General features: G+C 39.2%; 1 protein-coding gene across 1 annotated transcript; it reads right to left on the bottom strand.

Annotated features, from left to right (window-relative positions):
- Window positions 1–33: 33 nt before the first annotated feature.
- cds2 (CDP-diacylglycerol synthase (phosphatidate cytidylyltransferase) 2) lies at window positions 34–21,861 on the bottom strand. The gene is made up of 13 exons (XM_086313383.1): window positions 21,642–21,861; window positions 15,835–15,977; window positions 14,720–14,816; window positions 13,912–14,009; window positions 11,688–11,827; window positions 10,286–10,344; window positions 9,115–9,197; window positions 8,914–9,001; window positions 8,674–8,742; window positions 7,703–7,855; window positions 7,311–7,430; window positions 6,957–7,060; window positions 34–3,616 (listed from the first exon to the last, which is right to left on the bottom strand). Exons 1-13 carry the CDS (start codon window positions 21,711–21,713, stop codon window positions 3,478–3,480), a joined length of 1,365 nt encoding a protein of 454 aa, XP_086169509.1. The 5' UTR covers window positions 21,714–21,861; the 3' UTR covers window positions 34–3,477.
- Between the last annotated feature and the right edge of the window lie 1,389 nt (window positions 21,862–23,250).

Here is a 23,250-nt window from a genome sequence, read left to right as displayed (position 1 = left end):
CAAGAAGGAAGAAACCAGTCACGCAGTAACCACTTTTTTTTTTTTTTTTTTTTTTAAATACCTTTTAATTTTCTCTGAAACAAGACAAAGCACATTTCCGCATCAAAAAGAGTACAGCTTTTCTCTAGACAATGTACAACGCAACACAAACCATTGCACATTTGAATAATTATATAGTGAAATCATATAGCTGTATAATAACTTCAAACCACAAAATATAACACAAGGCAGGAGGGGAGTCTACACAGCATGTGGGACAGACACATCTCTCCCATACATTCCTTTTTTTTTTTTTAAATTTCAAAGAGACTCCTGACTGAGCAGGATGCAAAAAAGCAAAGTGGCACTGTCTTGATAAAAGTAGCACAGAGGCGTATCCAACTGTAGGTGCCCGAAAACAGGGGAAGAAGGAAAAAAAACAACAACAAAAATCAGGTTTCTCTCTGAAAGTGGCATGATTATCTCTTAAAAATGACCTGCTTGTGAGCAAATCTCAACTTCAGGGGTTACTGGAATGTATCAAGCAGCAGTCAGAAAGGGTCAAACCCATCCACCCAGCACAGGAGCTCCAGCTCTCTCTAGTGGCCGTCTGCAACACCAGGCAGTGAAATGGCAGTACAGAGCTGCAGGCTTAAAAACTGTCGAAGGACAACGAGACAGTGAGGCTCAAAAAAACAAACAAAAAAAAACCCAACAAAAATCACAAGATATCTATTTCTGCTGAGACACTAGCTACCTGGAACCTACTAGAATGAGTTTCCACACTGATTCAAGTCACACTCCACGCAGAAGTGAACATACAATGGCTATCAGGGAAAAGGTTAAATAAAAACACCCAAATGTACTAATAAAGCCACAGCAAGAAAACACCTTTCTGTCATCTCTGCACTTTTTCCTATATGGCAATAATAATAATACTTTCAATATTACTCTAAGAAAAATACTAAAGAACACTCAAAATAGTCTTCCTAAACAGCCTCTTAATAAATGTATAATATAGTAACTTTCAAAACGGTTTGCTTAAATAAAACATCTTCAGAAAGACGGAGTAGCTGGATGCAGCACAGAAATCATGAATGGAATGACACAACACAAAGCCATGCCTGGGTTTACACAACGGCTCCTATGGGAAAAAAGGGGGACCCTTTTATAAATTGATTGCCGCAATCTAGATCTGGGTAGCAATAAAGTGCATTGCTTAAAAATATAACTTTTTCTTGGGGGAGGGGGGGGGGTATCAGTTCAGAGGAAATTTAAGGTGAAATAAAGCAGTCGTTTACTGTATCAGCTGATTTGTATGGCTAGCATAGAGACATGCTGTCACACAGACAACATAAATATATATTTATATATAAATAATATAAATAGTATGCGTTTCTTACTCTCCATGATCATATCCCTGCTACACTGACTACTGCATGAATGTTCATATTGCTGTTTTGTCCTATGAGTAGACATGAAACAAAACAATGAATGTGTGCAAACACCATCCAAGTCTTTTGTCTACAAGGCTTCTCACCCGAACAATCACCGGTAATCTGAGTGGATTAATTTTCCATCTGTCTGTGAACTTTAATAACCCAGCACAGTGGAAGAAAAAGTGGAAAAGACGAGGATGAAACAGCCAGACAATTCCCACAAATGCATCTTAGCAGCGTATCGCTGACTCAAAGGCCCACTTTATTCCACCAAAATCTGTCTGCAGATTATGAAATGATCAAGAGCATGAGTCCGTGTGTGGCAGGTTTAATAAAAACAATGTGGTGGTCCTTAAACATCCCCAGATTGTGTGTGAAATCAGAAAAGAAGCCAGCTTTAATGAAGTCCCAGCTTTTATATTTTATCGTTAAATCCAATACACACACACACACACTTACTTGAAAATGGCAAAAATAAAAAAATTTTTAAAAAAGCCGCCACTGGAAAAGGGAATGAACTGCAATACGTACACAATAACGGATTGTATTGGCCAAAGTTTCACCCAATGAGACGGCAACAGGCCACAAATAAATCAAGTTGATCAGTCAGTATCGATATGCCGTTTGTGCTGCGCTCAAGCGGTGAAAAACAGTGACATCACAGCACGCACAAGCAGCTGGTGGCAGTGTAGAAACCCTAACTGTGGCACTGTTACACATTCCAGCTGTCAGAGGGAGTAGCCATAATGCAACGATCCCACTGTACCTTACAGTCAACAAGCAACAGACCACAAAAATAAAAACAAAACAAACAAACAAACAAACAAACAAACATGTAAAACAAACGTAGCCAGCTCTATTTGTGACATCATTTCTGCTGAACAGCAACAAGATGATAATGTAGCTTTTATGCTCCGTAAACACAAAACCACCAATAGTTGAACTCAAAGACTTGATGGACCTAAAGTGGACCTGTCCTCCCTCCCTCACTCACATACATACATTAATAACCATGGCTAACCTTTCAAACATGAGGTCAGTGCATGTGCAATCTCTGGGAGTTGTCTGGCTTTAGAAAGCTTCCCCCCCATTCTTGGCTCAGTGTGATATAAAGTCTGTTTATGCGCAGCAGCCAATCAGAACAAAGTTTAAAAAGGAAGGAAGCTGAAACAACTCGTTTCCGAAGATGAACTGAGGAGCTGCAGCAAGGCCTGGGGTAGGATATATAAGGAATTGTGAATCACATAAAGCTACCATCCAAGAGCTGGAACAAAGCATTAGAGGTCCCCTTCAAGTCTAATTTAGTCATTCACCTTTGATTTCGGCACAATAACGTCTTAAAGATTTGGCCAAGCATGAGAGGCTTTGATGAATGGCAGAAAAAAACAAAGACAAAAAATGTACATGGCAGATGGCGATGGTGAATTTAGCCTGACTTTAAAAAAAAAAAGAAAGAAAGAAAAAAAGACAACATTAAGATATAATAGAACCATACCAAATATAAAAACATCTATTTATAAATAGAAAAACTCACAATAAAGAAAATTACCCTTAAATTAGAGGGAGGGTGCAGTAGAGTAAGAATACAGTGAGTAACAGCGCTGAGAGCAGTGCATTGAAATAATAAAAAAAGAACAATAAAATATCGACACACATTAATAATAAGGTATATATAGAGGATATTGTGTGTACAGGTAGAAATGTACAGCAAACCAACATTTTGTTTAACAGTGTAACTAGATAGAGGTTGATGGTAATGGAAATGTGTAAAAGTACAGTAATTCACAAACTCAACCTGAAAACACTGGTGTCAGAAACATGATTCACAGACTGTAGGAACACAGACAAGCATGACTCCCACACCCACATGAAATGGAATGACCCAAGGCTGTCGATTTTGTGGTTTTCGGTTTGTTTTTCTTGGATGTGTTCTCGCTCACGCAAAAGCACTGAGTCTTCCCAGAGCTCCAGGGGTGCGCGGGGCTCCCTGGGTGCCGCTGCCCTCCTTTCCCGTCTCTCCCCTCCTCTTAGGGCGAGCAAGCTGTGGTTGTTGGCGGCTCTAAGCTGCGGCGGCCTCCTCCAGCGCTGGCAGCAGGCCTTTCTCGGTCAGGTGAGCCTTCAGGGAATTGAAGATGTAGAGCTGCTGATCTGGACGGAGGGCCAAGAGCTGCTGGATCACCTTGGTGGGGTTAGGGCCCCTGAAAGAAGGTGGAGAAATGCTTAGGCACAAATGTACTTAAAGTTTTATCCAGAAACCACTGCCTTTAAAAATAATTTCTAAGAAAAAAAAAGGTGGGGACACAACTTATAAGACTTATTTTAAATGCAGTACAGAGTGCGGACAGAAAAGCAGGTTTGGTGTAGGGAGGGAGTGGGTTGACTCAAAGCCTGGCCTCTGCAGTGTACTTTGGCTTATGGGTCATCTGCTCAACCAGTGGAAATACAGTGAGTTGGTTGATTAGTAACATGTTGATTCGAGACACGATGAGTCTTTCAGAAACTTGCAAAGAAACCACTAAACATACAATTATAGACCAACTAGCATATGACACTTATCTTTTATCAAGTATGACTTTTTTTAATTGTTCTGCAAAGATATTAAGGTTAACAGACAAATGAAAAAGTGTACATTTAAAGTAGTGATCACCCAATTTTTCTTTACCATGTTTATATGTAACAGGAGACTTATTCTATTCTGTACATACAGTAACAGGATATAAACAGTACAGTATGAAAACTGCACAGACCTATTGATTCATGTCAGGTGATGCAATGTGTTATGATCCATGCTCACTGTGTGATTTTTGGTTTGCCTCAGGATTTGTGTGGGTGTATGTGCAGAGAGTGCAGGGATGGAGTCTGCTGATTGGTTCAAGTCTCTGAACTGGACGCCATGATGGACACGACCACCTTAGAGTGTTTTCACACCTGTAGTTCTTTCTTTCTTTTTGTAAACTTGCCGTTTATTTTTTTCTTTTATTGTCTAGTTTGTTTTCACACAGAAAAATTTAACTGTGTTTAGCGAACCAAAACGTGTCCTACGAATCAGCTGAAAATGTTCAGTCTGCTCATAGGTCAGGTGTCTGGGGCAGGAGAAACAAAAGTAAATACAGCAAGAGGGTAGGGCTGTTCGAGATAACGATATGACGATATAAAAACGTCTATGTTTCATTTCACGCTATCGTTTGTTTCGTGGTGTCGCAAAATAAACTGTTTACAGCAATATTTTCTCATCATTTTGATGGTCACTGTAGTGGCTATATTAATTTATTAAAGTTCTCTCTTTCTCTTATATTTAATATAACCACACTAAGGATGGACAAGCGCCTGTTTTTATGTGTTGTCAATAGCAACAACGACAGTAAAACCATCGCGTGTCCGCTTGTTTATTTTCCACATTAACCTTTCACAATAAAGCTCAAGATCCTGTTGAGACTTTTCAAAATAAACAGAATCACATGAAAAAGTATGCACTGAGAACTGAGAATCAGTGGCATTTAAAAGTTGAGCCTGAGGCTTTGAAAACTTCCGTATCTGTCATGCAAATAGTTTTACTAAATACTGATTATACACTGTAAATTAGAGCTGGGCGATAGAACGATAACGATATGTATCGCGATATAACTTTTACTCGATAGAGAAATTAAGCTATCGCGATAGACCTCGCCGCTCTTGTCCTCTTAAAAAAATAAAAAATAAAGAAGGTCAGCCAATCCAAACTAAGTAGCGCAGAGCCGAACCAATCACAGCCGCAGCGTCACATCGCGTGACTTGTTACGTACAGCACAAGTGCCAAGCCGCACGTGTGTTTGTTTGGGAAGCAGCCAGCGGGTAATGGAGCCAGCGCGTAATGGAGGAAATGAGTGTGCCGACTAGAAAAATCAACCGAGCGTGACCGAAGAGAAAACAGATGATGGTTCCAATGCCGGAGAGATTGTCGAACGGAAGAGCCATAGAAGTTCCGTAGTGTGAAGGTATTTCGGCTATTTCAAGTCTGACAAAAAACAGAGTAGCGTGCACTGTAAATTGTGCCGAAAGCAAGTCTGGAAATACAATAAACTGGTGCATGCGTCACACTGTGCGCCACGTTATTGTTTCGGTGAAATTAATTTCTACAATACTGTTACTGTTAATTGTACTCTCTGCAGTGTTTAAATGCTTACATATACACACAGTTACTGTCCCTCCACACATACCACTCGGTTCTGCTTCTATGCCGCAGCTTTGTTTACTTTTTCCCACCGAGGCTTCTAGACTTCTGATTGGCCAACATTTCTGCACGGTTAAGAATCTAGCGCCACCTGCTGCTTTGGCATGTTCATAGCAGCGTTTTTCTTCATTTCTGCCTTTATGTGTGGACGGGATTATTTTTTAAAACGAAAACGGAAAATCTCCGTTTTCAAAAATACCCGTGTACGTGTGGACGTAGCCTCAGTCTCTGACTGGAAGCGCTAATTCGTCATTCGGCTTTTGTCAGACTAAAGTAACTGTTAAAACTGTTTGAAAAGCTCAGCTATACAACAAGGAGAGATTGAGAATTTCCTTTTAGTTCTCAGTTTATTTGATATTGACAAAAGTTAGTCAGTTTTGTCTGTTCTTCTGTAAAACAAACTAAGATTTATTTTTAGAATTAATATTTTGTTTCTAAGTGGAATTGACAATTTAGTCTGTTTCGTTTGTTCTATTTTGAAACTTAAACGCTTTAGCGGCTGCCTTTTGTGTAGTTTGCAATATTTGCCTTTATTTATCTGAAAAAGTCTCATGTTCCTTAAGTACATCTACCCTGTTGAACTTATTATGGGAAATAAATATTTAAATAAAAACAAGCTGCTGATTATTTCACATTTTACTTGTGAGCAACGGCACATTTAAATCTTACAAATATAGTTATTTGGCTTATATCGTGATAGATATCGTTATCGCCTGAAATTAAAAAAACATATCGTGATATGAAAAAATCTCATATCGCCCAGCTCTACTGTAAATACTGAGCACCTTATTGGAGATTAGTAGGAGTGAGAAGCGCTTCGTGTGAATGCGTTTGTCTTGTATTTTTAAAAGCTAAGAGTAGCAAGTTATTGTTTGCTGTTAAACATAGAGAGCTAACTGCACAGTACTGCTAAATAAGCCCACCTTAACTAATGTTAGCAGTCACTAAGACCACTGATTCTCCTCATATCACAGATAAATTCATCATTTCTCCTGATCTTCTGTTCCTGGTCTACTTATTAGCCCAATAGGCTATTAAATGTAAGGCTGTGGTCCATGTCTGCAACGTTCACCATATCCACAAAAGTTGAAACTGACAAATCAAGATTTGCAATTTCTCCTGGATGTGCCTTATTCAACCTCACTTCACAGAAACCATCCCTTCAGTCTGTGCAGACGGTGAACATTAGCTTACACTGAACTACTAGGTTTTATTACAAGCTTTAACGCTGCTTAAGCAACATAAAGAGCATGTAAAGGACAAAGACTGACAACAAGCAAGATGAAATACATTATATTATATTTTAAACTTCATAAATATATGCTTACCTAATGAAGCTAGCAATGTAGACATTAACAAATGTGGCCATGAGGTACTGGCAGTCAAATCTGTCCATAATGCCTCCGTGACCTGGGATGGTGTTTGCAAAATCCTGAAAGATGACATACAAGCTTAAAGCTACAAAAGACATGACATTCTGTGCGTGTGTGCGTTTTTAAAAGCCTTGCTTATATGCTCTGTATCTCTTTCAGAGCCTACTCCGTGGTAGGTTCTTTCTCTTTTCCAAAAATGGCCCAGAACAAAGTGTCACAATGGCTTAAGAAACACAAACACTGCTTGATAATCATAGGCCACATCCAACTTATGTGTGGTGAATAGTTTCTGTTGGTCCACATCCATACCTTGATTTTGAAAGCTCTCTTGAAGCCGCTAGCAAAGAAGCCACCAAAGGGTCCCACAATGGAGGCAAAGGAGGAGAGGGCAATGCTGTGGATCTGGAATGGATACAGGCGCACTGTGGTCTGTGGAAACATAGGACACGTTACATCCAATCTTGTTGAAACTCACAACTTGGGCCTGACAGTTTTAATAAGATATTGCCTTGTGTTTGCTCTAGGTGGGTATAAAACTTTGTATACTGTGTTTCAAGCTGTAACAGGCTGTAAGGTTTCCTTTAGCGCTGTTCAATAAAATTCTACAAGCTCTGCATACTTTTAATGTGTTGGTGAGAGGACTGTAAGAAGCCTAAATACTGGCACAGGATGAACCGCAACAAATAGCCACTGAATCTTACCCATCCGGTGACAGACTCCAGCATACTGGGGAGGAAGTAGTCCTGGAGCTGAAACAGCTCTGATGGCTCACAATCCACCTGGAAGCTGTTGGAGTCGTTGTTGAACTCCACCGGACACACAAAGTAGCGATAGCCAGCCATGACGTAGGAGAGCTGTGAAGAGAGCAAAGTTATGCTTCAATCGTGTCACTTGTCACCAACTAACTGGACAGAGATCAGAACTGACTGCTTTCCTGTGTTCTCGGCCCAGCCAGTCAGCCTTCCCACATGACCAATTACAAAGGAGTTTGTGCATGCATGTGCACAGTGCCGGCACCAGTAACGCATTAATGTGTCATTAGTATGGAAACTAGACGCTGTGACTGGAGACAACAACAGCTACAGCAAACCCAGTATAAAACTACACTTAATACACCCTCACCCAGCTGAACATGGGCATTTTAAAAAAGCTACCAAAGCCAAAGAGGCTAAAGCTAAAGATATCCAGAGCTCAGCGCAATCAACCTCAGCGTGAGTCTCAGCCACAAACATTTGTGATGAGTGCATGTTTAACTAAGTTGAGACAAACACATTGTGTTTGAAATGATTTGCTTCAGAGCTCATTACGCCCCGGAAATATGACACATACAGAAACTGAAGTGATGAACAATGATCCCCTCGAGGCCTACAGGTAAACGATGGGGTGGCAGCAGGGTTAGAACCGCAGACACCCACACAAGGAAGCAGTCGCAATGATGTTAGAGTGAGAGCTGAGAAGATGCAGCTTAAACAGGCATCTAAATCAGGAAGGTGCGGCTGGTATATGACATGAGGAGAGTGAGTTTTTCTGCCCTACACAGCTGATTTTACTCCATTTAACCATAATTCATTGTGAGATAAATACCACTTTGCATATTCAAGCAGCTCCTACAGAATGCTACACCGCTAAGAGCTAAAAGGAAAAAAATAAATAAATAAAATTCACATCCTACCATGATTCCAAAAACTATGGTGGAGAAGAATCCACCGATGAAGCCCTCCCAAGTCTTCTTAGGCGACAGCTGCAACAGCCAGTATCAAAGAAATCATACACCACCATACAGAGCACAACAGCCTTTAGGTGATTTGCTACATGCATCAATAATTCACAATAAACATTATATTAAAAACATTAAACATTTATGTATTTGCATTCCATGTTTAAGCAGCTTCAAACGTTCAAAATAACCAACCTTGATAAGAGGGGTTCGCCCAAAGAAGAAACCAAACATGTAGGCCATGATGTCATTACAGATCACACAAGAAATGGGCACAATGAACCTGATCACACAAAGAACAGTTTACATGGCAGGTGTATGGATATTTGCATTAAGGTGCAAAATAACTGAATTTTAATTAGATTTAGAGAATTGGATAAGGAGCCTTTAACGTACCAGATCATTCCCTCAAACAGGTTGTGAATGATGAGGTGAGACTGGGTCACAACAATCAGGAGAGTCACATGGGTCCAACCAAACTGTGCAGACGGGCACAAGATCAATGACGTGTAGTTAAATTCATACATTTTTGGACAATGACACAGGCTCTGTAAATTTTGTTTATAATCAGTGTCACGCAGAAGAGTTTTATCTGTATTGATTGTTTAACTAGCGTTTCTCACTTGTTAGTCTATAAGAGCATAACAGGGTACAAATATTTGTTATGTTTTAACCTTGTTGTGAAGCACTTTGTTTTAAATGTGCTATATAAATACAGTTGTATTGTATTGTATTAGTACCTGCTGGTCATGTTTTAGATGGTTTTTACAAGCCTTTGTGTTACCAAAAAAAAAAAAAAAACAAAAAAAAAAACTGTTACTGTGTTTCCATTCGGGTGTTTTTCTTAAGACCACTAGTGTTTCAACATAAACCTGCCCCACTGTAAACACACAGCTGTAAACACACAGCTGGATCCTTTTACTTTGGTACATCGACAACATTATTTCAACTATGGCTGCCCGTCCCTGAGCCTGGTTCTTCTTTCTGGTTCTTCCTGTTAAAAGGGAGTTTTTCCTTCCCACTGTCACCAAAAAAGACTGTTGGATTTTCCTCTGTATGTATTATTGGAGGGTCTACCTTACAATATAGAGCGCCTTGAGGCGACTGTTGTTGTGGTAAAACTGAACTGAATTGAACTGTGACAAAGACGTATTCAAGATATATGTTGCGCTAACTGTTGAGGAAGCCTTTTTTTTTTTTAACATAATTCAATATTTTTATTGATTCAACTGTAACTACAGCTATTCTTTCATTAGCTTAGATTAAGCAGGTCTGGAGATGATTCTACATGTTGGATTTGGCCTCCACAAAATGGAGGTCAAAGTTGCTCTCAATGCAAAGGAAACAACATTTCATAACCTGCCAACAGTAAAACAAATCTGACAGAAATAGCAGGCACATTAGGTATGGCCAAATCAAAGTGGAATGTACTAGTGGGGGGTTTTTTCTGCAGGATCCGTCTCTGACCCAATTTCCCTTTTACTTGAGGGTTTATATTTTAGCTAGCCTCATGAATAAGCCAGTAGCCTTGAGGCAGGATGCACGGAGTATGCAGGGCAGCACTTACCATGTAAAACTGAAGGCGGTAATGTTTCTTCACCAAACTCAGCACAAACATACAGAAACCTGCAACAACAGGACGACTTATTAAGTCGCATTAACAGCATCTGTAAAGAGGAGGAAACCTCCTTAAGGTCATCTTTGGTCAAACTGATTCAATCTAGCTTGACTTATTTCACAGCATGCCTACTTTAGGATGCAGTGAATATTTTTCTTTTACGTGACTGAGGAAACGAGAGGATGTTGTAAAGCAAAGAATATCTGAGAAAATGTGGCCTGAACGGAAGTTGACTCAGACATACTGACGCTGTTGGTTTCCTGGACTCTTCAGACTGACAGTAAAGCTTCTTCAAGCAAGACATTAAGATGTACAGGATGACAAAACTCTGCATTAAATGTCACTTCAAATCACGAGCTTCAGAGCATTTGTGCTCAAAGTCATAACGGGCCATTCAATTGCACCTTAAATCTAGTAGGTAAGACAGTCTGGGTGCTTCCTTCCTCCCCACATCCTGTTTGGCATCAGCAAGAAGCTATAGTAGTAATGTATTACTAACTGACAAAGAAGTACAGGAAGTGGAACATCTAAAGTTAGCATAGTAACTGAAACAATAAGCTTTGAACTAACCAACATATAAAACCTTGAGACTCATTTTTCCATCAAAGCATGCCTGTGTGCTTCCACCAATCAGTCAAGTCCTAGTTTACATCACTTGAAACTCAAATAACATAACTGAATAATATGATATGTATTAATATATAAATTCACTGGTTATAACCAAAAATACCAAATTTGAAGAAACAACCTTGAGAGATATCTGAAATAGAATTACAACACACACACACACACACACACACACACACACACACACACACACGATGTAGCATTCTAAATATGTACACAGCTTATTGCAACTCAGATTCCTCTTTCATCTCTAATGTATTTATCAAATGCAGTATTCATAACTGTTTTTATTCTATTTTTAAAATGAGCATTTTTTCTATTTATATATGTGGGTTTTTCTGTTCGGCATCTGTTGGTGATAGTAAAGGAACAATTTCATTGTACAGGGAAACATTTTTCTTTACTGTGCATACAACAATAAAACTTTGAACAGTTGAATGACTCATGGAAATATTACTGATTGTAAATGTATTTTGTTGAGTCAGACTGACCAATCACTGACATCTCTTAAAAGAAATTTGACACTTCTGGTTGCTATGACAATGTAAACTGCATCTAATGTCTGTTTATTGATTGTGCACTTATCTCATGTTCAGCAGTTTGTTTTAGTGTAATAAACATTTATTATAAGTCATTACTGAATAACTTGGAAGAATGTTTGTTGTGGGCAGCTGGCATGATGACGTTAACACAGAATCTACAGCAGGACTTTGTGTCTTTCTACCTGTGAGGTAGAGCGCGAAGGAGATGAAGCGGTGGTATTTGCTGAGGATGCGAAGGGGTTCCTCCCTCTGAACCAGTGTGAAGAAATAATCTGTCACGGTCTCACCATAGAAGAAGTAGTTCACACACAGCAGGAAGTACCTGTAATTCAAAGGGTTAGAGTAAATGTACGCAGCTGATGGTGTTGTCACAGCAGCTAATCAGACTCTGAATTCAATATGCCAGCGGGGGGAAAAACACAAATACAAATAAATCAACAAGGCTGACTAACTTCTCTTCATGAAAACTGCAGACAGCTAAAAGTTTACACCTGTACATGGAGAACAGTGTTCCAAGGAGTTTGAGTTTCCTGGCATAGTGAATATCAGGATTACACTACACTATAAACCACTACTGCTACAAATCAAACAGCACTGATGATTCATTGTAATTCTGCTATAATATACAGTCGGGCAAAAAAGTATTTAGTCAGCCACCGGTTGTGCAAGTTCCCCCACTTAAAATGATGACAGAGGTCAGTAATTTGCACCAGAGGTACACTTCAACTGTGAGAGACAGAATGTGAAAAAAAAAATCCATGAATTCACATGGTAGGATTTGTAAAGAATTTATTCGTAAATCAGGGTGGAAAATAAGTATTTGGTCACCTCAAACAAGGAAAATCTCTGGCTCTCACAGACCTGTAACGTCTTCTGTAAGAAGCTTTTCTGTCCCCCACTCGTTACCTGTATGAATGGCACCTGTTTGAACTCATCATCTGTATAAAAGACACCTGTCCACAGCCTCAAACAGTCAGACTCCAAACTCCGCCATGGCCAAGACCAAAGAGCTTTCGAAGGACACCAGGAAAAGTATTGTAGACCTGCACCAGACTGGGAAGAGTGAATCTACAATAGGCAAGCAGCTTGGTGTGAAAAAAATCAACTGTGGGAGCAATCATCAGAAAATGGAAGACATACAAGACCACTGATAATCTCCCTCGATCTGGGGCTCCACGCAAGATCTCATCCCGTGGGGTCAAAATGATCATGAGAACGGTGAGCAAAGATCCCAGAACCACACGGGGGGACCTGGTGAATGACCTGCAGAGAGCTGGGACCAAAGTAACAAAGGTCACCATCAGTAACACACTACAACGGCAGGGAATCAAATCCCGCAGTGCCAGACGTGTTCCGCTGCTGAAGCCAGTGCATGTCCAGGCCCGTCTGAAGTTTGCCAGAGAGCACATGGATGATACAGCAGAGGATTGGGAGAATGTCATGTGGTCAGATGAAACCAAAGTAGAACTTTTTGGTATAAACTCAACTCGTCGTGTTTGGAGGAAGAAGAATACTGAGTTGCATCCCAAGAACACCATACCTACTGTGAAGCATGGGGGTGGAAACATCATGCTATGGGGCTGTTTTTCTGCCAAGGGGACAGGACGACTGATCCGTGTTAAGGACAGAATGAATGGGGCCATGTATCGTGAGATTTTGAGCCAAAACCTCCTTCCATCAGTGAGAACTTTGAAGATGAAACGAGGCTGGGTCTTCCAACATGACAATGATCCAAAACACACCGCCCGGGCAACAAAGGAGTGGCTCCGTAAGAAGCATTTGAAAGTCCTGGAGTGGCCTAGCCAGTCTCCAGACCTCAACCCCATAGAAAATCTGTGGCGGGAGTTGAAAGTCCGTGTTGCTCGGCGACAGCCCCAAAACATCACTGCTCTCGAGAAGATCTGCATGGAGGAATGGGCCAAAATACCAGCTACTGTGTGTGCAAACCTGGTAAAGACCTATAGTAAACGTTTGACCTCTGTTATTGCCAACAAAGGTTATGTTACAAAGTATTGAGTTGTATTTTTGTTATTGACCAAATACTTATTTTCCACCCTGATTTACGAATAAATTCTTTACAAATCCTACCATGTGGATTCATGGATTTTTTTTTCACATTCTGTCTCTCACAGTTGAAGTGTACGTCTGGTGCAAATTACTGACCTCTGTCATCATTTTAAGTGGGGGAACTTGCACAATCGGTGGCTGACTAAATACTTTTTTGCCCCACTGTATAATCTTTAAGATACTGCTAATTTAAAATGGGTTGATAACAAACCTCAGGACATCTGTAACGACGTAAAAACATGAGACAATACAATAAGAAAGAAGCCAACATGGACATTTGCTTTTAATATCCCATTCTTTGTCTTGCCAAGTGAACACTGTGTGTGTCTGTGTCCTCACCAGCTCAATGTCCTGAACCACGGCAGGTCGTAGGAGTGGTACACACTGTAACCAATGGTAATGATTTCCTGGAAGCATTTTATCTGGACACAGAGGACCTGCGTAGATAAAACACTGTGTCAGCAGCACAAAGGCAAAATATTGATAGGACAAACCAGAACGGGCTTTTGGGGTGACAGAAAACATGGCAAGATCAGTCAAAGTACAGTAGAAGATACCGGTTACTTTATCTGACAGAAATGGATGAATATTCCACAGTCCAATAGTCTGAATGTATTGATGAGCAACACTGTGGATCACACTTGTGTAAATAAGACCACAATAAACAAAACTAGTTAATAAAGATCATTATTACAACACTGCTGATTCTCCACTGGCTCTGTTAAACCTCTTTGCAGGGCACCAAATACTCTGTGCAGGAAAAACCCTGAGCACAACTCAGTGTGTGTGACACAGTATGGTGTCCTACTGACACAAAATGGCTGACAGGCCTATTTTCAGGGTATTCCCTGATGACGGAGCCAACTATCCTGCAAATGATTAGAGAAACTGGATCCTCTTTAATCCACAATACTATGATTTTAATTTTCTTTAAAAAATAAACTGACTGCGCTGCTTAGAGTAGCTCTGAACATTAACACGTCTTCTATATATACTCAGTGAGAAAAAGTCTGATTCGTAACACGATTCATCTTAACTGAAATAATTTTGTATCAAAAAGCTTAATTTGTCTCAAATCACAAACGATGGCTCTAAAAGTGGAATGACAAGTCAAGTCAAGCAGGACAAATCAGTAGTTTGTACTCACAATCATCATAAGCACCATGGGGCCCAAGTAGATGATGAAGAAGAAGAAGGAGATCATGGCTAGTGTTAGGATGCCTCGCACCCACCAGTTCTTCCATCTGAAGAAAAGACATAAACATGACACTGGCAAAATGACAATACAAAAAAATTAAAAAAGCAACAAGCGAGTTGTATTTTAAACGTAAGCACAACTGAAAGAGCCTGGGCCAAAACTTTTACTTATATTATGTTATCAAAAAGGCCAAAATCATTCAAATATGTGACGAGGAATTCCTTTGTATGAATCATGACACCTCCACGGTGGCAACGCGGCTTGGCATCCACACGTACCCGGGTATTTTTGAAAACGCAGATTTTTCTATGCGTTTGCACCTTTCGTCCACACGTAAATGGCGTTTTCGGTCACTGAAAACAGAGATTTTTAAAAACTCCTGCCAGGGTGGAGATTTTCAAAAACTCCATTGTTGCATTTACGTTTGGACGAGGAAAACAGAGAAAACGCAGCGTCAAAGGTGTGCGCCTTTTTCACGTCACACGTTATCGTTTCGGTGAAATGGATTTCTACAATAGCGGACTTAGACAATACTGTTAACTTTACTCTCTGCAATGTTTAAATGCTTACATATACAACACAGTTACTGTCCCTCCACACATAGAAGCAGAACTGAGTTCTATGCGCCATCTTTGTTTACTCTTTCCCACCCAGGCTTCTAGACTTTTGATTGGCCAACATTTCTACACGGATAGAAATATATCGCTAACTGTTGCTTTGGCATGTTCCTAGCAGCCTGGACGGGATTTTAAAAAAATAAATTAAAAATTAAAAAAAATTTAAAAATTTAAAAAAACGGAAAATCTCCATTTTCAAAAATACCCGTGTACGTGTGGACGTAGCCTTACATGCAGTCCAGAAAAAACCCGGGGTTCTTGTTTAGGTAGGTGGGTTTAAAATGAGCGCATAGCAACTCACAGTACACAGACAACGGGGGTGTTCGATATCAATAAACAAGACTGAGCGTGTTCCGGCCCTAGGAAGAGGACGCATCTTTACGTTCATAGCTTTAAAACACACTGCAAACAGCTTGCAGTTTATATTTCCTTTGATACTCAGCATACCTTGAAGAGAGTCCAGACAGCGCCTTATTTAAAACCTCAGGGGTGTCGTCAGGAGGGACCGGCACCTCTGGGACACCAGAGTCCACTTTGGACTCACTGTCTGACACCCCCTCTTTTTCTGCCTTCAGTTCATTGTCCGAACCCTGCAAACAGACAAAAACAGAGAAGAAATGGAAGATTTGGCTCTGAAAGGGAAGGAAAACAACTATTCTAATATAACCATAACAGAACATTTAGATATGTGCTGTTTAATCATAGATCACGGATGAACTTAGGGGAGTTTACCTTTTCTCTCTGAGCTATCCAGGAATATGATGCATGTCTGTTTTTTTACATATTTACAGGAGCAATGAGCTGGTGCTGTGATCACGCGATAAAATACCTGGGTAAGTAATCTCTTGGTACTTTTTGCCCAACACTCATATGACACATTTGTGACACATGTGACAAAAAAAAAAAAAAAAAAACCAACACCACCTTTACCCAAAATGGTAACATATGCAACTCTAAAAACTCCCCACCCCACAAACACTTTATTACCATTACTGCATGAAAACCAGGCTGGTTAGAACTAACAGCATGTCAACCTGCACAGATGTTTTCAGTTCTGCCAGTTACTCAGGTTGAGGTGAGGTGGTGGTTGTGAAAACACCACACAATTTCAAAATAACAGTGAAGTGGTTCTTCTCCAACAGTTTCAGTAAAAAAATAAATAAATAAATAAATAAAACTTTAAAAAAAAAACTGAATAGGTGAGATGTTTGTTGGCTGCTGGCATCTGTAATATTTTCCATCTTCACACAGCACCAATGTATTATAAAACTATCAAAAATAAACAATTTAAAAACAAAAACAGTGATGCTAGGCTACTGCTTTAGGAGAAAAAGAGCCGCATATGTGTGTGTGTGTGTGTCTGTGGTGATAGTGGGTGTGTAACAAATGGACGGATGGAATATGGAGAGGATAATGCTTACTATTACATACTTAATGCAAGAATATTAAGAAGTCTTTATAATAAGACCTTTTTTACTTTTTAAGATCCGTTTAACAAACGAGAAGAGAGGAAAAAACAGCTCCGACGTGTGCAGGCTTACTTTCAAATAAAACATCATTTTGCAGGTCTATTTGAGTCCCACTTTCAAATAATCATGAAAACTATTTGTATGCAATTATGACTTCAGTCCACTTCAGTGTGCTGTCATCTTGTTTTCTCATCAAGCCGCAGGCAGAAATCAACCATCCAGCCCTGAGCATAAAGTAAAATTGCATCAAGTGTCCAAAACTACATGTATCGTGTCTCTCGCTCGTTCGCAAATCCTTAAATACATGTGGACGAATCGCCTGATACGCGCAGATGACATCGCATGCCCACATGGAGTTTTGAGACTAATTTAAAGCTGTCAGCTTCACACAGATCCGCAAATGTAAGCTGCGTTTCAGTCCCAGTGTGAAACAAATATGTACAAATCATTGCTTGTAACACATTTGCAACACTTTGAGACATATTTCCCTCCATATCGAAAGCATACTTTTTGTATGTTCACGTAAGTATCAGAATGGCAGATTTAGCACCAGATCCCCCGGCTCCGATGTACAGATACCTCTGGCTAATGCTTAGTGTTCCGAGTTAAGATAAGATAAGATAAGATAAGATAAGATAAGATAAGATAAGATAAGATAAGATAAGATAAGATAAGATAAGATAAGATAAGATAAGATAAGATAAGATAAGATAAGATTTATTAGTCCCACAGCTGGGAAATGTGTTTCGTTACAGCAAAAGTGCAAAGTTGTGTAGCAGAAATTAGAAAACACTGGAATGCAATAAAATAAAATACTAGATACAATAGAATAAAATAGAATAATATAAACAATAGTTTGGCTCGTGGCTGGTAACTAGCTTTCTGGTCTGGGTCCATTAGACTCTCTTTCGTCTGCAGTAGCTACCACTATAAACATACTCTTCTTTTTCTCACTCAAACTTCTGCAACAAACTTTGTGCTGCAGATGTTACCGTTTCTCGCTGTAGCGCACACACACACCGCAGAAGCGTAATCCCCTTTCTTTCCCGAGAGAGATGGATGGATGGATACTAAATGTCCGTTAGTGAGTTATTGTGCAAGAGGAGAAATACAAAGCAACAGAGCAATGTTTTCTGAGAAGTGGTTTAGAGCGAACAACAAATTTTGCTCAGGGTGCGTCTGTGTGGAAAAAAAGCAGGAAAAAAAAAAAAGCATCGGCTTCATCTGAGATGAACATATTATGATTAATGGACTGTCAGTGTACAGTCGTGTGTGGGAGGCTAAACACTGCTCCAAATCATCTCCATCCATATTGTTGATTTCTCAAAACCATCTGTTTGCTAATGAAGGCCTGCCTACAACACTGACTGATCTTTATCCCCCCATAGCGGCAATGCTAAAAAATATGGATGGTTAGAGCTCCTGTGCCAATAATAGAGAGGGTTTTTTAAGGCAGTTTGTTCTTTCACTTCTCATTCATCCCCTGCTGCCCTCTCTGCTGCTGGTGACCAAATAAGGCTTGGAGTTGACACATCAGATTCACCCAGCAGATGGCTGACGTGGTTTTGTGACGCCCACTTGGTCTCACATTCACAATTTGGCAAATAATCCATACTACAGCTGGATATTTATTAGATTAAAAACAAACAAATAACAATGTGTCTTTAAAAAAAAATCTGCCCGTATACTGGACGTTTACATCACCAAATATTATATTAGTCGGGCTCCGGCTTTAATACATAATAATACTTCTTGTTAGGCATGCATCACTCAAATATTGATATCAGTCCAATATGAACTAGCATGATGAGACGTTTGGTTACATGTTGGTGAGATGTTCTATTTAATTCAGTTTCACTTTGTTCTACATTTACTTAGCCACACAGACAAGATATAGATACCTTAGCGTAAAGTCTGCCAAAACAGTGAGGACGAGACATGAACAATATCAGGCTCAAAACACGGATTTGGTAACTTTATAAAAGAAAATGCAGCAAATAAATATATCTTAGAATATAAATTGACTAAATCTGAATGATCAGTTAAATGATAAATGAAAACAGGACCAAAATAAAAAGTATTAAAAATGTATTCAGCGAATTTATCTTCTCTAGTCTAACTTCAGCACTGTGTGATATTTAAAGTCATAACAGTTTCTCTTTTCCTCATCTCAGTCTAAGTGCACCTCATTTTACTGCTCCTCATACAAGTTACAGTAGCAGTGGAGCATCCAGGAGACAAATGAAGTCAAATAATATTAATGGAGTTGGTTGTAACAGGTTATTAGATGCAATAAATACTTATAAGTAACACTGAAGACACACAGACACACAAGTTAGAGAGCAAGAACAACTTATTTGAGCTTTTTACACTAATATCACACCAGTGCTCCTCTAATTTGATATTCTCCATCTGCCCACGCCCCAGGCCAAGGTCTCTGTATCTGAGTTTGGTAAGTAACCCTACTTTTTCTGTTATTCAAACAACATATTAACACTAAAAACTTGGTTCAAGATAAACAGTTCCTGTGAGCAAGAACTTCAAGTAGAAAAGTTTCTAATAACAAAACGCTGCTCTGTTAAGTTTGCAAGCTTTTTAAGAGAGATTTAATCCAGAGGTTGAGGATCGCATGTTTCTGTTAATGTTGTGAACAAAATAGTGATTCCCTGATTGGCTGCATCATGTTTGTTACAAGTCAGCCAAATATATATTAAAAAACATTGTATGTTTTATAAGACTTAGAAAATTTAATTAAGTTCCCTTCAAATTATATGAAACAGTCACTAGTGTGCACTGCCACCCAGAAGTCAAAACCCAGGAGACGAATGCAGAAGCACACACAAGAATCCACATACACACAGGCCCATTCTCCTTTTCCTGGTTTCTATGGAGACAATATCCGTCATTCAGGATGCTTGAGTTAAAAATAGACGCTCCTTTCACATAAACACTTCTTCCCTTTTATGCTGTCTTGCACATCTGGGTTTGTTTTTTCTTTAATCTCTAACTGATTAGAAAAGGCTGCTTCTGTCAGCCATAAAAGGCCATTTTTATTTGGATCTTATGGTTTTCGTGCAAAGAGGAAAGCGATTCCTTCACAGGGAGGCAGATACAAAAGTGCAGGCTTGTGATCTAGCTTCACCATGCTGGAAAGTAGCCAAAGTAGACAACTGTGATCAAACAGTTTAACTCTACTGACGTCATCAAGACACTGCAGCTATACCATGAGGTTATGTAACCTAATCAAAGACTGAAGCATTCATGCACTTGTGAACTGAATTTCACTATATTTCAAATTATGCAATCCACCATAAAACTACCTCAACAAAAGTAATTTCATCAGCTAATATAACTGTCTTTAGAGCAACTTTTTCTTTAGTAAATTGCGTGATATTACACAGAGTTACAAATGTTTGTCCACATGTGCGCCTCCACCAAGCTAGACTTTTTCAAATAAACCCTGGTTCTGCTCAGGCAAACTACTGATAAATAGTTAACTGCAAATAATCTGGTTGGGTATTCTGTATTGTCAGTGTCAATTTCTTTTATTTCAGCAGAAGTGGACATAAAATGGATACTTTTGTATCAGAATTGTAGCATTATTATTATTATCGAAAATAATACAAATTATTCACCTGATTGCACAACTGCAAGCTCAAGGTCATGAGGTAGGCTGCTCTTAAACAAGTCATGGCAAAAAAGTAAATAATAAAGAACACGTTAAACCAGTCACAGTGCGCTTCCCTGGAAAATTACATTAGCCTGTGTGGCTCGCTGTGAGGATGTCACTAATGCTTCCACTACTTTCTCCAACTGCTTTCAGCTACTCTCCAATTTTCTGTAATTATCTCGTCCTAGATATCCACACGTCTATCACCACGCCCCTTTCTTCATTCAATGCCACGCATCGTCCATGTTGAACTCATAAATGTTGCTTTTATTTCCCCTCACACTGACTGAAACAGCTTAATAACAGTTTGTTAAGAGAGATTAATTATAATATCGTGCTACCCATCAGTCTACGACGCGAAGCAGTGGTTGTTAATGTAACTACAGCTACTAAACACTTTAGCCTAGCAGGGCTCGCGAACATCATCGCTATCGGTCATATCAAACCAAAATTTACAAATATAAATAAATAAATACACAAACAAAATAAAACGTTTAGCTTAACGCTGCTGCTGAACATTTAGCATCGGTGCTAGCTCATAAAGGGCCAACATGGAGACCTTCATCGCTTATTTACCTCTGTGTGCAACGGCGTATGTGGCTAGCTTGCAGCACGCCTTACAAATCTAAGTTTATTATTTTTGGATTTTCTGGTAGACTGCTTAGCATTCAAGAAAAAGCGTCTTCAAATGTATTTAAAGGGTTTTTGTTGGACAAGACCAGCTGCTATACACATCGGCATAACGTAGGTGAAAAGGGCAGCTCCAGAATCGATGAAATTTTAACTTTTGCATTTGGTTTGCTGTTGTTTTCGCAGCGGACGAACACACAGGAAGACGGTGTGTACCACCAGCCAATCAAGTTTAAAATTTGAGTAGTTTGGCGGATGGTTTGTATAGCGTCTTTCAGATGCTTTTAACAGCTTTTACGTTGTAAGATGTGGTTATAAGAGTAAATTGACGACAGCCTTGTAAAACTTAAACATGCCTTATTATTCATTCTAACATGACCTTTCTTAGTCACACCAGTCACAGTGTAATGGGAATTTCAAATCGCTCGGTGGCTAGTTAGCGTCAGGACCGCTAAATGGCAGGAGTGAGTCCAAGCTAACGTTACCTTGTCCTCTGACGGCTGCTGCTGAAACGTAGGGTCGCTGTCTTTGGGTCCACGGTGCCTCAGCTCTGCCATCTTAGCGGGTCGTGACCTGACGACAACAGCGAAGGTCCTGCGGCTCCCACAAACAACCTCTTTGTTTTTTGGAGACTGACACCTCCTCTGCTAAGCTCCTAGCTAAATTTCTGCAAACAACACTTTCCACCCAATTCACGATCATTCACTTCCTGTTTTCAAAATAAAACTCCATATTGACTACCCAACATAATGCTAACATGACATTAAAGAATCTTATTTTAGAATAAATATTAATGGTAATATTACAATTCATGCAACATGTAACTCTTTCGGGATTGCTTCAAGAAACTGACCATTTATTATTCTTTATGTTTCTTTCGTCTTTACTGACAGTCTTTAAAAAATATTAACAATAAGATTATAGGAAATACTTGAAACGTCTCTCAACATGAACTGGTAAACCTCCAGGCTTTATTAACTTGATTTATCCGGAAGTTTCATGTTGTTTCATGTTGCCCAAATATGTAGTGTATATACTGGTATTGCATATTGTACGACTGCAATATGAATCCATGATAAGCTGATACTAAATGTGGCTATTTGTTTCTTCTAAATTCCAATTTCCCTTTTCACCCCAGTTTGTAAAAAAAAGTCACATCATAGATTTGTTTTTGTTTTTTTGTTTTTTTCAATCCAGTTGTAGTTAACAACAGTAACGTCGGTCTGTTGGGTCCTCTGGACTGGTTTGGTCAGTCATTTTTTATTTTTTGACTGAGGCACTTTTCACAATTTGATTTGTAGAATATATCAACTTGGCATCTTAATTTTTTCCTGTTTATTTTGGTTCTTTTTAAAAGGATCATTCGTGGGATATTTGAAAACATTGCCCCTATGCAGCTATGCCAAGTGAAAACTGTGTGCGTGTGTGTGCTTTTATTGTGAAATTATAGCTAATGTTTACTTGAATATGGGCTAGCTTGACCTTTCCAGCAGAACTCCCTGATGTCATTTTAAGGTGTGGGTTATGTTCAAGAAAAATACTGTGAATGGCATTTAGAGTGCCACAGATGTAATTAACAATAATTAATAATGATGATGACGAAAAGCTCAAGAGGAACAATATTTGAGCCTTAATTAAAATGATCTAAATCCAAACTGAGATGAATAACAGTGTATGACATATTACATCTTGTCATTATTTATTTGACAAACACTAAGCCAAAACCCAGTGTGGCAATGTGTAAAAAACTAAGTACATTACCATTGCTCAGTAGCTTGTACAACCATCTTTGGTAGTAATAATTTCAAATAGGGTTTAAGGGCATCTTTCCGAACCTAAGCAATGCTGCCATGCTGTTTTTAGAGAGTAGACACTTTCTCCTGCCAACACTTCCAAACAAGACATACTTGGTCATTCTTATTCCATTGATACTGCTATGAGTGTTAACATTTAACATGCTATCTAAGGCTTGTAGAGTGAAAAATGCAGCTCTTGTTTGTTTTTTGTTTTTTTGCAGAAAAGGGTGGTACTTAAAAATAAAAGGAAAAAATGTTTAACAATAAAAGAAATGACCATGCTTTACAATCTTACGCA

The sequence above is a fragment of the Aulonocara sp. 'chitande type north' Nkhata Bay genome, linkage group LG12 (genome assembly GCF_057382095.1).
Source record: "Aulonocara sp. 'chitande type north' Nkhata Bay isolate Kocher_YH1m ecotype deep benthic linkage group LG12, A_spYH_male_GT1.1, whole genome shotgun sequence".
Classification (NCBI taxonomy): Eukaryota; Metazoa; Chordata; class Actinopteri; order Cichliformes; family Cichlidae; genus Aulonocara; species Aulonocara sp. 'chitande type north' Nkhata Bay.
The sequence above is the reverse complement of the archived record's forward strand: the minus strand, read 5'-3'. Positions and strand labels throughout refer to the sequence as shown.